Consider the following 15000-nt stretch of genomic DNA (forward strand, 5'->3'; position numbering starts at 1 on the left):
ATATATTTAATACAAAAAAAAACATAGCATTCTGGATTAATTCTATACCTATGTGTGTGTATATACTAAAGATAATCTGATGCACAATGTATTGAAATGCGTGCTGTGTTTTAGTGTAATGGAACTGTTTACATATGTATCTGTCAATATTGCTTAGTTTCACATGCTGCCTATGCGAGCTGGAAAAAATCGATTAATAAAAAAGATGTGTTTTCATAATGTGTTTTGTAAAAGAGAATATAAGGAAACGCGTATTTTACCCTTATGGCTACGCACTGTTTTTATATTTAGTGTTTCAAATTGTAAGCGCGTAAGCAAAGCAAACCTGCGGAACCTATTCAATTTATATCCCAAATAGAATTAAATATCTGCTTAAAAATTCTTGCAATGCAAAATATACAATCACGAACAAATTATTCTTACTTGAAAGTATTAAAAAACAAACAAATTATGATTACAAATATATCCCTTGTAACACTGACATATATATTATAAGGCCAATTAGTATTCAGTCCCCTGTTTTTATATATATATATATATATATATATATATATATATATATATATATATATATATATAGATAGATAGATAGATAGATAGATAGATAGATAGATAGATAGATAGATATAGATATGTACATAGACTGATATTTTCGAGTATCATCTGAATGTATTAATATAATTGTATGTATTTTGTAATGTTGAAAAAAATTAATTTGTGTGCTTCTATTTTTGATACCAAAACATTTAGAAATGTAATAAAGATAGAGGTTTTAATCAAGCTATGAACATTAAAACGTGCAAAATAGTACAAATCCCAATACAATGACAAACATATTCATATATATTTGTGTTTATTGAGCAGTATTTTGACTTAAACAATTGTTTTAATTCATATTTTTGTAGACAAATATTTTACTATTTTCCAGTAAAAAACAAAACTATTTCAGGATCAGTAGCCACAAGATATCGATTGAAAACCTCTGCTAATTTTGTACTTGATCTGACTGGCATTAATGAAGATGGCAACATAAACAGTGTAATCATTTTCATATTGTAAGGCAGGTTAACTGTTTAATTTATTTCTCACTCCTTCCACATGATTGGAGAATGATTGCATTTAAATCCTAATCCAAATTTCAAGTTTATTGAAGGGGGGGGGGGGGGGCAATGTTATTCTAGTTTGTTCAAATATGGCCCCTTCTTTATTCTGTAAACATCTCTGTAACTTCACTTACTAAAGTTACCACTAACAAGAAAGTCCTTATTTTAATAAAAACGGTTTCAGTAATTTTAGAGAGATTCTTACAGTTTAGTTGCATTCAGTTTTTGCCAGTTCACATTTTCTTGAAATTTTGTAGTAAATCTGGGCAACGAAATTATCTTTAAACAAATTGTTCATATTTTGTATTAAAATGGTATTAATGCAATGTGATCAACTGTGTAAAATAATTATAGGAGGTTAAACCATTGGCTTTCAGAATGGGCTCCTATATGGGACAAAACAATGCGCTGTAACCATCTTTAGTAGCAAAGGAGTTAAAAAGCAGTTTATATTTCCTAAAAACAGATTTGCCTGACAATATAATGAGGCACTTTAACCAAATAGCTGCCGCACTTATCTCACAGGGCAGCTTTAGTAAATGATCACTGCCTTCTATAGCCTTAGGTGTAACATCACTGCCCTCTTTGGTAGCCAGAGGGCTAATGCAGCAGTAACACATACTTAACACACTGTACTGAGGGTCTGAGCACAAATAAACAAATGCCAACTGGCTTGGGGACCACTTACCTTCTACCAGGGAGGTCAGCAAAGTGACATTGGCTGCCTTGCGACGGCCTGCAGGTAAATTCAGACCGATCTTCTCTAGTCTCTCTCGTAAAGATCTGCCCCCGTTTTTCGATTTTGCTCTGAAAATGGATTAATTAATTTTGCGATTAACATTTAACGCCAGGAATCTTGCTGTAAATGTGAGTTTCTTATGACAGATATGCAGACAAAAATACAGACAGATATAGATAGATAGATGATAGATAATAGATAGATAGATAGATAGATAAATAGGTCGATAAATAGATAGATAAATAGATATATAAATAGATTATAGATAGATGATAGATAGATAGATAGATAGATAGATAGATAGATAGATAGATAGATAGATAGATAGATAGATAGATAGATGATAGACAGATAGATAGATGATAGATATATAGATAGATAGATAGATAGATAGATTATAGATAGATAGATAGATGATAGATAGATAGATAGATGATAGATAGATGGATAGGGATAGACTATAGGTAGATATATATAGATATATAGATAGATATATGATAGATAATAGATAGATAGATAGCTAAATAGATAGATATATATATGATAGATAATAGATAGATAGATAGATAAATAGATATATAGATAGATTATAGATAGATAGATGTAGATGGATAGGGATAGACTATAGGTAGATAGATATATAGATAGATGGATAGGGATAGACTATAGGTAGATAGATATATATATAGATAGATAGATAGATAGATAGATAGATAGATAGATAGATAGATAGAATATATATATATATATATATATATATATATATATATATATATATATATATATATATATATATTGAGAGAGAGAGAGAGAGAGAGAGAGAGAGAGAGAGAGAGAGAGAGAGAGAGAGAGAGAGAGAGAGAGAGAGAGAGAGAGAGATTAAATTGATGATAACAGACAGCCATGCAGGCAGACAGACAGACACACGGTTGTAAATATCAGACACATAATTGTAAATATCAGTTACAGTTTGTGATCCCCTGATAGATGCATGGGCATATTTAATGTATTGTAACATAATTAATAATGAATTAGAAATATATAGAAAACGCAAACAAGCTTCCATTCATTATGCATCAGGAGCATTTATACATTTAGTACATTTTGCAATGTTCTTTGCAATTTTAGCCTAGTTTTTGTTACCTTGGATCGTTTTAAACTAAACTGCTGTCAGTAGTTAAGGTCCGAAACACAGTCCACCTTCAGTTTCTTATCGGCAATATTTTAGGTAGTGAGAATGATTTTAAGAGCTATACTGTTGGCTTTAAAGTTCATATTTCGCAAGTTCACGCATTGTGGACTCTTTAAAGTTAGAAAATGAAAGAAACCAACTGCATCAAAGAATAAATAAAACTTCAAGCAAGATGGCCACAAGAAACACCAGCTGCCTGTTATACACAAGCCCCAGTATCTGCCACATCAATCAGGCAGAACCTCACAGATGAAGAGTTGGAGCGCTTTGATGAGGTGTGTGGTTAGGCTTAAGACCTACCTTCTGAGGACCCCTCCTAGGAGAGAGGCATTGAGACATTCTGGGGGAGATAGACGCCTCTGGACCTCTCCTACTGTCACTTTGTATTTAGATGTGGAACTGAGTAAGGATAAGCGGCCTGGAACTGAGCAGAAGACCTCTCCAGCGTTTACAGACATCCCTCCCAGGAATCCATCTTTGTTCATCATCAGGGATGTCACAGATTTTGGGGGGCAAGGAACTGGGAAGCCAAACACTGAATAAATTATAATTTTGTAAACTAATAACACTAACACATTTCAACAGATAACCATTTTACATCCAAATAGGTCTACATGTTGTTTAAGTTGCCCAAAGGTCAACAATTTAAAAACAAAAACATTCAATTGTAACTCTGTATTATAGTATCAGCCGTATACTATATTTCTAGGTACACATGCTAATATTGTGTTGTAAGTCAGTGTTTGTTTCTATCTTTATGTTTCTACCAGACATTCATATTTATTCAGTTGGTTAGTAGGTTGGGGTTCATACGTTGTGTTTCTATCAGCCCTGACAATATACTTGGTTACTCAAAAAAAGTTCCCTTTGAAATTACACTATTTAATATCTTTACATTTTTACTACTTCATAATTATTATTGAAAACAAAAATTCAGATGATCTAAAAGTGCAGTTTGAATTCAATTTGCAATATTTGTTTGCTTTGTTTTAGATAGTTTGTATATATTAGAATAATCTATCTATCTTTCTATTGATCTATATCTGTCTGTCTATCGTTCTATCGATCCAATCTATTTATCTATTTATTTATCCACACATCTATTTCTGTTGATAAAGTGTATATCAGTATATTTTGAGAGCAGATACCATCTGCATAGTTCAGCCCCTATGCAGTTATATACTGCACTAATGAAACCATTCCTGGCGTATTACCAGTTATTTCCTTATATAAGCAGCATCTTGTGAAATAAAATACAACTGCCAAATGACATTTCATTTTTTCACGAGGGTTAACGCTGTTTTATATTTGTCTTATCAGTAGCATGAATCAAGTAATGTTTTAAATTGGAAGTACATTGAGTACTCAACTCAAAAGAGTAAACACAATCCAATTTAACTGATTTAAAGAGAAACAAACCATAAGATCTCAGATTAAATTAATGAATTCAAGGACTCAGAGTATATTGATCTATCTATCTATCTATCTATCTACATCTATCTATCTCTATCTATCTACAATCTATCTATCGATCTACACACACACACACACATCACAACACACACCACAACACACATATACACACACCACAACATACATACAAATACACACATCACAGCACAAACACACACGCACAACACAGACATATATACACACAAACACACACACCACAACACACACACATATACAAACACACACATACTACAAAACACACTTACACACACTATAAAACACACACCACAGCACACACATATACACACACCATAACACACACACATATAAACACACCACAGCACACACACACATATACACACACCATAACACACACACATATACACACCACAAAACACACACACACTATAGCACACACCACAGCACACACACACACACACACACACACATATACACACACCATAACACACACACACACACCATAACACACACACATATACACACACCACAAAACACACACTATAGCACACACCACAGCACACACACACCACAGCACACACACACACCACAACACACACAAACATGCATTGGTTTATATGATTTCAGGGGGACACCATGCAAGACCCATATTCATGAAAATGTCAACACACAAGTTAGAGATGTAACCTATTAGTACTTTTCAGCAGCAAGTGTACTAGTAAATTGAAATAAATATTTTAAAAAATAATTAAGCAATTGACTATGAATTGTGTTATACGTAATTGTACAGCATGTTAGATTTGATATAATATATACGTATAAAATAAAGTTTTCTTACATGATATATATATATTTTAACCAAAATTCACGACAGAGTTCATGTTTTTGGAGATGCATTTCCCCAGATGTATTCAATGTATCGAAATTAATAACATACATTTTCTGATTTAATATTAGATTGTCTCGCCCATAACTACAGTGGATCGTCAGAAAACGTATATATTGCAAAAAAGCAAAAAGTGGACATTTTTTATATTTTTTTCCCTTCCTATATAATCAAGTTAAGATTTAAATGCAGTAACTCCTATTCGTACACAGTCACATCTGATGCCACAGAAGCAGACTAATGCTTTCTTTCCCCTTGTATATTTCTTGCACTGTCTCTAACAATAAGGGGCAGCCCATGCTCGGTTGGTTTGTTAGTAATTATGAGCATACTGTTACTGGAAACTAATCTCAAGATGAGTGAGATAGCTTTAGAACGACAGCAGGAAATAGGCAGGAAATGGAGCATGGACAACACTCAGCAGGCAGCTTCTAGTGCTTTAGTTGTTTACTATTTCTGTGCATAATATTAAGTCCCTGTTCAACTATTACTGCTGGCCTGACCCACACACTATAGAAAATGCAGCTCCTACACTACACCTAGTATGTACTCATCTAAATCTATAAAGCCTAAACATGTACGTGATCTCCTAACCTGAGCTCATATTACAGATAGGCTATTTTATACCATATATATATATATATATATATATATATATATATATATATATATATATATATATATATATATATATACATACACACACACATACATATCTTATCAATTTAATTTATAGAGATATAACCTGAGCTCATATTACAGATAGGCTATTTTATACTATATATATATATATATATATATATATATATATATATATATATATATATATATATATATATATACATACACACACATATCTTATCAATTTAATTTATAGAGATATAACCTGAATATGAGCTTAAAACATGTATATTAAATACTAAAATTATATATATATATATATATATATATATATATATATATATATATATATATATATGTATATATATATATATATATATACATACCAAAACGTCCAAAGCACCAGAGTCCAGGCAAGTATATTTATATATATATATATGCTTCAATACACTCAAAATTGTGATTAGTGTATATATGTGCTTAGAACATATATATTAAAGACTAAAAGTATTTATATTAATTAAAAAAGATGATATATATATATAATTCCCAAAATTTGGTATGAATTCTATTAACACCAAGTTATACATTTATCATATTTCAAAGACAACTCAGTGTTCCATATATGGTTTCAAATATATTGTATTTTTATGTCATAAAATCCTAAATATATATATATGGAATTTAAAATAGTGTATATATGCTTAATATATTATTATTATTTTTTCTATGCTTAATATATGTTTGACAGCATATTTAGAATAATATTTAATTGCTTTAGTATTCATTAATATTTTTAATATATTGTTTCCCTTATTTAGAATTACAATATTTCCAATATTCTAATATTAAATACAGTGAGAGAATGAGAGAGACTATGTGTGTGTGTGTTTGTATGTCAAATACAAAAAATATATATAATTTACATCAAATAATTTCAATACAACATAGAGAAGGCTAAACTTGCTTTAAAAAATCATTCATGATCAGACTTAAATACTAGCCTTTGATCACATATTGCAGAAATGAATAAACAATTAATATTGACAAAGCATTGAGTATATAACTAGTAAATATTATATGCAACACTAATGCACTCTTTATCTCTAATGGAGGCGAGAATGAGAATGATTTTTTAATGTCTATTTGGAATTTGAATGTGTTAATCTAGCGAATCTTTCTCATTATTGTTTTATTGATTGCTCATTGACCAGCTCTTTCAAATCGAATTAACCCCCCTCTGCCTGTACATATTAGGAGATCTTAAGTGCACCTTTCATTATCCTCATACTGGCGTTCAGCTTTTGCTGCCTAATGTTAGCTCTAATGGGCCAGTTACAAAACAGGGGCCACGGTCCCTGACTATTGCATTAATAGCTCAAAGGGGGCTAATACAGAAAATTAGCCTTAAACGAGCTCTGGAGATCGCAAAATGAAAGAGCTATTTATCACGCTGGCTACCTTAACTCGTCTCGTTTACTCTCCCTACTGGGAACAACTCATTTCCCCTTAACTAAATTACTCCAGGAATGTCAACCAAGCTTAGATAGGAACCATAACAAGAAGGCAGGCATCTATCTGTGCTATGTGCAGGAGATCACCATGGTTTGGCTATGGACTGGAGTGTTCCAGTAATTCTGAGACATACAACATAGTAATAATGCAGCATAGAGAGGTGTTCCTCAAAGGTATTTGCTTTGTGACACCCTTGACCCATTTTTTATGGTCAAGGGACACCCAGGGACATTATATTGCACATGGAAAACCTTCATATATCAAAATATAGTAAATATCTTTCCATTATAAATATACAATATGATTTAACCATATTAATTCTTCACAAAGTAGTGTATAGCATTATTTATTGTGAAATCCAGATCAATGTGCACTGATAAAACAATGAGTCCAGGCACCGTGGCTGAGAATCTATATCATTGTGATACCATATTTATTAAAATAAGTAGTGTCCAGAAATCACAGTATTTTTTGTATTAAAAGAATGGTTTATTCCTGGAGAGCAGGAGAGGGATTTTATTGCTACATACAAAATTAAGATGATGCCAGAATATTTCCGTGTAAATTCTACATAAACCCATGAGAATGTATAAGTGATAGGATTTAACCTATTGGATTCCAGGTGCTGCAACTAATGGAGTAAAACTGCAATAATATTGTATACAAGGTTAAGTTGCTCAAATTGTAAAACGCCTGATTGACAGGTGTAAAGTTAGAAATAAACACAGGGCTTTCTATGGCCCAATAGAGAACAGTTTGTGCAGGTATCACAAGGTAAAAGTGACTCCAAGTAGGTGTAAGGCTTAAGCAGTAATGTGCATGGGAAATGCTATATCCTTTTGTATATTCGAATAATACTGTCCAGGGCTATGGGAGTGTTAGCATTAAATTAATGAGAAGTTATAGCCTTAAGTGTCTGCAGGGTGAGGTTGTTGGTATTTTGTAAGGTAAACCTGCCAAGTGTTACCATTCACACCCTCTATTCTAGTGTTTTTACTAGGCCTATGTTTAGCAACTCAATATTTAGCAAGAGCACTAATACAATTTAGGCAAGAAATCGTTATATTAACTAGTAGTAATCAGCTAAAATAAAGAATTTAAATTATTTAGTTTCCTACTAAATTCCTCCGGAACTCAAACTATTTTAGTATATAGCAATAAGTGCTTATTTTGCATAATAATAATAATAATAATAATTAGTATTAATAATAATATTGTAAAATATTACTTTGCAGTATTTAATAAATTTGCGTTAAAGGAGTAAATGTATTAATTTGTTCTACATCAAATTCTTCACTGACTATATTTCCTGTTATACCCAGAATAAATATCAGGTTAAATCCCTTCCCCTGTAACACATTTGGATGTCATCCCTCCCACACAAGGAGAAGTCAAACGGAATATGAAATATTGCTGCCTATGTAATCTCTTCACACTCCCAGTTCTAGACATCTTTCCGAAAGTTTCTATTTCAATTAAATTTTGCAAATAAGCAGTGAAATGTATATGAGAGTTAAATACTATAATGGTTTAGTGTTAGTACCAAATTTAACAAGCACATTATGCAATAACGGATGTGTTAAAGGATTATATATAACAAATAACATTTCTCTGCAGAAATATATACAAATCCCTATTAAATAAGACAGACCAAACCACAAATCCAATATGGGATAACTGTCCAGCTGGAATATTGAAGCAAAATGAAAATACATCTCTCAAATAATTATATGTGGCTGCATGATTAATAAAAGTAATTATTTATAGTGCACCTATGTAATTAATATTTTGAAACTTTATCTCTACAGCTATGAAGTTAAATAATGTTTATTTTATTTTTATCATTTAACTTAGGCCGATTAGTACAATAATATACAGAGAAAAGTCCCACATTTGGCACAAACTGTAGGTACATATATATTTAAATTGTATGTTTTATGATTAGGGCATATGTTCTGGATGTCAGTATAACATACATATAATTTATTAAATGGACAACAAAGTATTATGGACCCTTAGACAAAAACATATATTAATATTCATATATTATATAGCTATATCGATATATTGAATGTGCCTAATTGTATAATACACATGTTTGTACATAAGTTTATACAATAATTTGACATTTTATTTTGCCTAATTTAAATCCTAAAAATGTAATCTGCATGCTTCATCAACACTGTACAGTTAAATAAATGAGCTTTGCTAATTATGAATTATTCTAACTACAGATTGCTGTGTTTAAATGTTTGTTTTAGTGAAAATTAAGCACTTATATTTTTACTATCTGTCAGCAGATCCCCATCGCTATGCATCGTCAGTATTTGTCGAACAAATGCAGAAGAGAAAAAAAAATGAATAGACTGCAATAAGCCCAAAATGAGTTATTGTAATTACATTTAATTAGTTTAATTAGATAATTATTTTGCTTACAGCTGTACACGAGACTGCAAACATTTGTTAAGTGCATACACTCTAACAGTGGGGTATTTTAAAGCTGTATTAAATCATGCTAGGGTATGTAAGTTAGGATATGTGTTTGTGTTCTTTATGTTAAACATTTACTGAATTTATTAGGGCCCAAATGGTAAACATTTCACAAAAGTTTTGGGGGATTTCATTTATATGTCATACATTGGAATCAAGGAATCCTATAGGTCTTTAACAGAGTAAATCAATTGAGAGCTGTCATGGACAGGGTTTGGATGTTTTTTAACAATGAAACAGAATATTTGTACATTTAAAAACATTAACCATTATGTAACAGAATAAAGCAATTTAATACAGTGCAAATTTAAACTATTTTAGAGCAACATTGTTACACTGAAAATATATATTTCCAGATTATTATATAATATAACCTGTAGTTCATAATATTTAATGGGATGGACATACTCACCTTTTTTAATAACTGACTGATCCAAAAGATTCATTGCATTGTTGGCATCTTCAACTGACTGTGAACAGAAGAGCATCAAAAATTAACATTCTCACTATCCCTCCATGCTGGTTATTAAAAACGCCATATATAAATCATGCACTGAGCATATTTCCATTTATATTAATACACCAGCACAAAGTTTATTATTCAACAAATACTGAGGTAGATCTATCTGAATTACATTGCTTAGTGGCTGCTAATACAAATGAGGTACCTGGCACTTTTTTGTTAATCATTGCATTATAAATATTATTTCCCTGTAATGTTTTGCAGTTTGCTTGCAAGTATATTTAAGACCAACGCAATATAATTCTTAAAAAACCCCAATATATGTGTATATATATATATATATATATATCTATATATATATATATATATATATATATATATATATATATATATATATATATATATATATATATATATATTTATATTTATAATCATTATTTTAACTATATGTGTAATTTAGGCATTGCTGTAATACCTATAGATTAAATATAAATACATACATTCATAAATAAGTGCATACATACTTCTCATATAATTCTCATACAAAATGCTAATGCCTTTTACTTGTCTATTCAGAGTAATAATTAATGTAGCATATACCTTTTAATGTGATATAAATGTATTAAAAATAATATATAAAAATATAAATATTACCAATTCTAGTATATGCACGAGTATATATGTATACAAAGGATGTTCACACTGTTTTACATACACTTTTTAATATTATTTTTATTTTATTTATTTGTTTTATAGTATTGCCTCGGTATTGTTTCATTGGATTGTAAAATCTCAACACTTTAATTTCCTTGAACGGAAATGAGTAATTAGTCTGTTTAGGGTTTCACTAGTTCTGCTAATATTGAATGACCTTAATCATCCTGGAAGGAAGGAACCTGTAGCCATGAGAGGCTAAGGTGCATGATCAATGTGTGTTGTGGGTCCTATAGTGCGGATCCATTACTAAGTAGAGTTTTACAAGCAGGGATAACCCCGACTAGCACCTTAGCTTCATGCCCCCCAAATACACCCCTCTCCCCTACTCCCTTCACTTTCTTTCATCTCATTATGTGACTTGATCTGCTACATGGAGTGGTTTGAAAATCTAGAAAGGTAAAATGCAATCCCCACGCTTCATCAACAACGTGGTTAAGTTGTTGTAGTTAATGAGAACACAAACGTCTGATTTTCTATCTAATTACAGTCGCCTGCTGGGTTTTTGTACAGGATATTCACGCAGCATGTTGGCACTTAATAGTCACTGAGAGGATCGTAAAGATTTAATTAGGACTGCATGCAGAAACATGGCAAAAAAACAACTGAGAGTTTTAATTACTTCACTTCTTTAAAGTGATACAGGACAGTTACATTAGATCAAATTATTTTAGCTTTGAAAGTGGATCACATTTTTAAAGACAAACCTACAATAAACAACAATATATAATCAGTACAAATAAACAGCAATTAGTGTTACATCAGTGCTGGTATTCACCTCTCCTCTTGTGTACCTGCCTAGCCTTTATAATAATAATGATAAAACTCTCTCTCACACACATATATATATATATATATATATATGTATATATGTATATGTGTATATAAACATACATATATATGTAATTGTAAGCACTCACACACACACACACACACATATATATATATATATATATATATATATGTGTGTGTGTGTATATATGTATATAAACATACATATATATGTAACTGTAAGCACACACACACACACACACACATATATATATATATATATATATATATATATATATATATATATATATATATATATATATATATGTGTGTGTGTGTGCGTATGTGTATATAAACATACATATATATGTAAATGTAAGCACACTCAACATACAAACATTTCCCTTTGTGTTTACTAAAAATAAAGTTTAATAATTGAATTTGTTTTTAAATGTAATATATCAATTATTATTAGTATTATTATTAATAATAATTATACAGTATTAATCCCCCCCCCAAAAAAAAACTAATAAAAAACAAAGCAAACTCCCTATATAAAGCTACCCATTAAAAATACAAAACATTGCACAACAAGGTACTGACACTTTGTGACAGATCAGCAAATAAGGTGATCTTTTTATTTAGGATTAGAAATATTGAACTTTTTCTAATTATTATTATTTTATTTTTTTAAAGCAGATGATAATGTTGCAATAAGAGTATTACATTCAAAGACATTTATAGATTGATTAGTGCAGGAATTAGCATTGAGCGATTAGCAATCTACATTTCTGTGCTAAATTCTGTAGTACAAAATAAAACTTAAATAATAAAAATTGCTAAAAAATATATTTATCTTAAATAAATACATTTCAACTACAACGACTTTACTAGATTATCAATAATAAAATAAAACCTGACATGAAATGAACAACCAATAACTAGACGACTTACAACAGACATTATATTGATCAGTTGAAATATGCTAAATGATATAATTGGCCAATAACTTTTAATTCATTAAGAAGTTAATTATGTATGTGTGTTTATGTTTGTGTGTGTGTGCATATATACATATATATATATATATATATATATATATATATATATATATATATATATATAAATATATTTGTATGTGTATAATATATATAGATAGATAGATAGATAGATAAATAGATATATTTGTATGTGTGTAATATATATATATTTATACATATGTATATATATATATATATATATATATATATATATATATATATATATATATATATATATATATATATATATATATCAATTAAGAATAAAGCATCTGAGACCTAGTTGGTCTCCATTTCCCCCAAAATACATCACTTAGCACTTAATAAAATTTATTGTTTTCCTACCTGGACATCTTCCATGCCTGGGTGCCCAATGCCGTGCAGGGACAAGCTATCCCCCATTCCAGAGTCCAGGCCATGATGGGCCGAATGCAGAAGAACATCTGGTCGTCTAACTGAGTGGTAGTCCCGTCTGGGGTCAAGACCAGAGAGTTGGGGCAATGAGGCTCTGGGTTGTGGCAACAGGGATCCTGAGTCTGACCCAACATCTTGCCTCTGTCTCTGCCCCCAGGGGTGCTGCTGGGGTTGATGCAAGGGATTTAGAGAGTAAGGGTCATTGACATGGGAATAAGGATCCTGGCTCTGGTGATATGGCAGCGGCTGGTATGGAGGTGGGAAGTAGGGAGGCTGGAAGTCCGAGGATGGGGTGTGTGACAGCGGTGGGGCACTTGAGTAGGGTCCCTGCGAGACTGACCCCAACTGGGACAGTCTGGAGCTGTGGCCGGGCACACCATCATGGCGGTCCTGAAATTGAGAAAAGTAAGTTAATAATAATTCCAAACTCATTTAATAAAATCAGAATATTATTATTATTATATATTTTTAACAAAATCTCATTTTAACAGTATAAAGAATTTAATGTATAAAACAAATTCAAATAATATTGTCACCAAAGAAACAATTATTAAAATTGATGTTATTCATAAAATATCACAACTAAATGTAACAAAAAAAGTTCTATTTTTTTCCCTAAGAATCGTCTAAAATATAAATGATTTGCCAATGAAAAATTGAATATTATCTGTGTTAAATCCGTTTGCTACAGATATTAAATGAGAATCAAAGAAAGATATAATATGAAGAGATGTATCTATAATATAAAAAGCCAGAACAAATTCTGTGAAATGTTTATCTCCATGTAATTGAAAATTTTCAGCTTAAAAAAAAAATCATAGCAAATAAATTAAATGTCAGATCTGTTTGTGAGCTAATAAATTGCAAAACACTACTGAAGAGAAAGCTGTATAACAAAAAATAAATAAAATGCCCATTAACATAATTAACTTTGAAAGTTTTTTTTGTTTGTATAAATAAAAAAATAAAAGTAATGAATGTGTCCATCTCTAAAAAAAAAACCAACAATAATAAAAAATAATAATAATTAAAAAAAAAATGTCAAAACAGAAACGAATCCTTAAAACTTTCCCATCCAGGTCCTGGAAGATGAAATAGAGAAAAAGGAATTTCTGCAAATGTGCCATCCAAATTGCCGAAAGCAATATGTAGTAAGTTTTTTTTTCCCTCCAACTGATGCTGGTTCACTTCTAATAAGAATTTAGAGGAAAGGAAGGAACCAGCTGAAACCTACAATTACTGCCCTAAATTGCAAACCCAAAGGCACTAAAAAATAATAATAATAATAATAATAATAATAAAAATATTGAATATTGGTTGAAACTCACCATAGCTGAATAGGTGTGGACTAACATCTGGACAACGTGTAAAGAGCCTTGCAACAGTTAAATCAAATAAAAAATATATAGAAAGACTGGAACACTCTTTGAGATATTTCCAAGACCATCCATCAAAAATGCCCCCAAAATAGGAAATATGAATTGTGCTGTGCCCCTCTGTGTGAGTCTTTGAGCTGCAGCTGTAATCCTCTTCCACCCAAGGCTAGGCTCAGACTGGATGGACGCCCCTTCCCAGTCAGTCTCTACACCGCCTCATAATACTTTATATTCATGACTATTAA

At 30.8% G+C, this 15000-nt stretch overlaps 1 protein-coding gene across 4 annotated transcripts in view; it reads right to left on the reverse strand.

Moving 5' to 3' along the window:
* TFAP2B (transcription factor AP-2 beta) overlaps positions 1-15000 on the reverse strand; it is a 26308-nt gene that overhangs the window by 9104 nt on the left and 2204 nt on the right. Inside the window, exons 1-5 of one of the 4 annotated variants that reach the window (XM_053709560.1) lie at positions 14708-15000; positions 13311-13769; positions 10390-10447; positions 3335-3569; positions 1792-1910 (exon numbers count right to left, since the gene is read on the reverse strand). The exon at positions 14708-15000 is cut by the window's right edge and continues 289 nt beyond it. In XM_053709560.1, the coding sequence (XP_053565535.1) occupies positions 1792-1910; positions 3335-3569; positions 10390-10447; positions 13311-13769; positions 14708-14734 (898 nt within the window). In that variant the 5' untranslated portion in view covers positions 14735-15000. The remainder of the gene's footprint in view (positions 1-1791; positions 1911-3334; positions 3570-10389; positions 10448-13310; positions 13770-14707) is intronic. The other 3 variants (XM_053709561.1, XM_053709558.1, XM_053709559.1) reach the window with 3 other exon arrangements.

Source organism: Bombina bombina, chromosome 4, assembly GCF_027579735.1.
Source record: "Bombina bombina isolate aBomBom1 chromosome 4, aBomBom1.pri, whole genome shotgun sequence".
Lineage (NCBI taxonomy): Eukaryota > Metazoa > Chordata > Amphibia > Anura > Bombinatoridae > Bombina > Bombina bombina.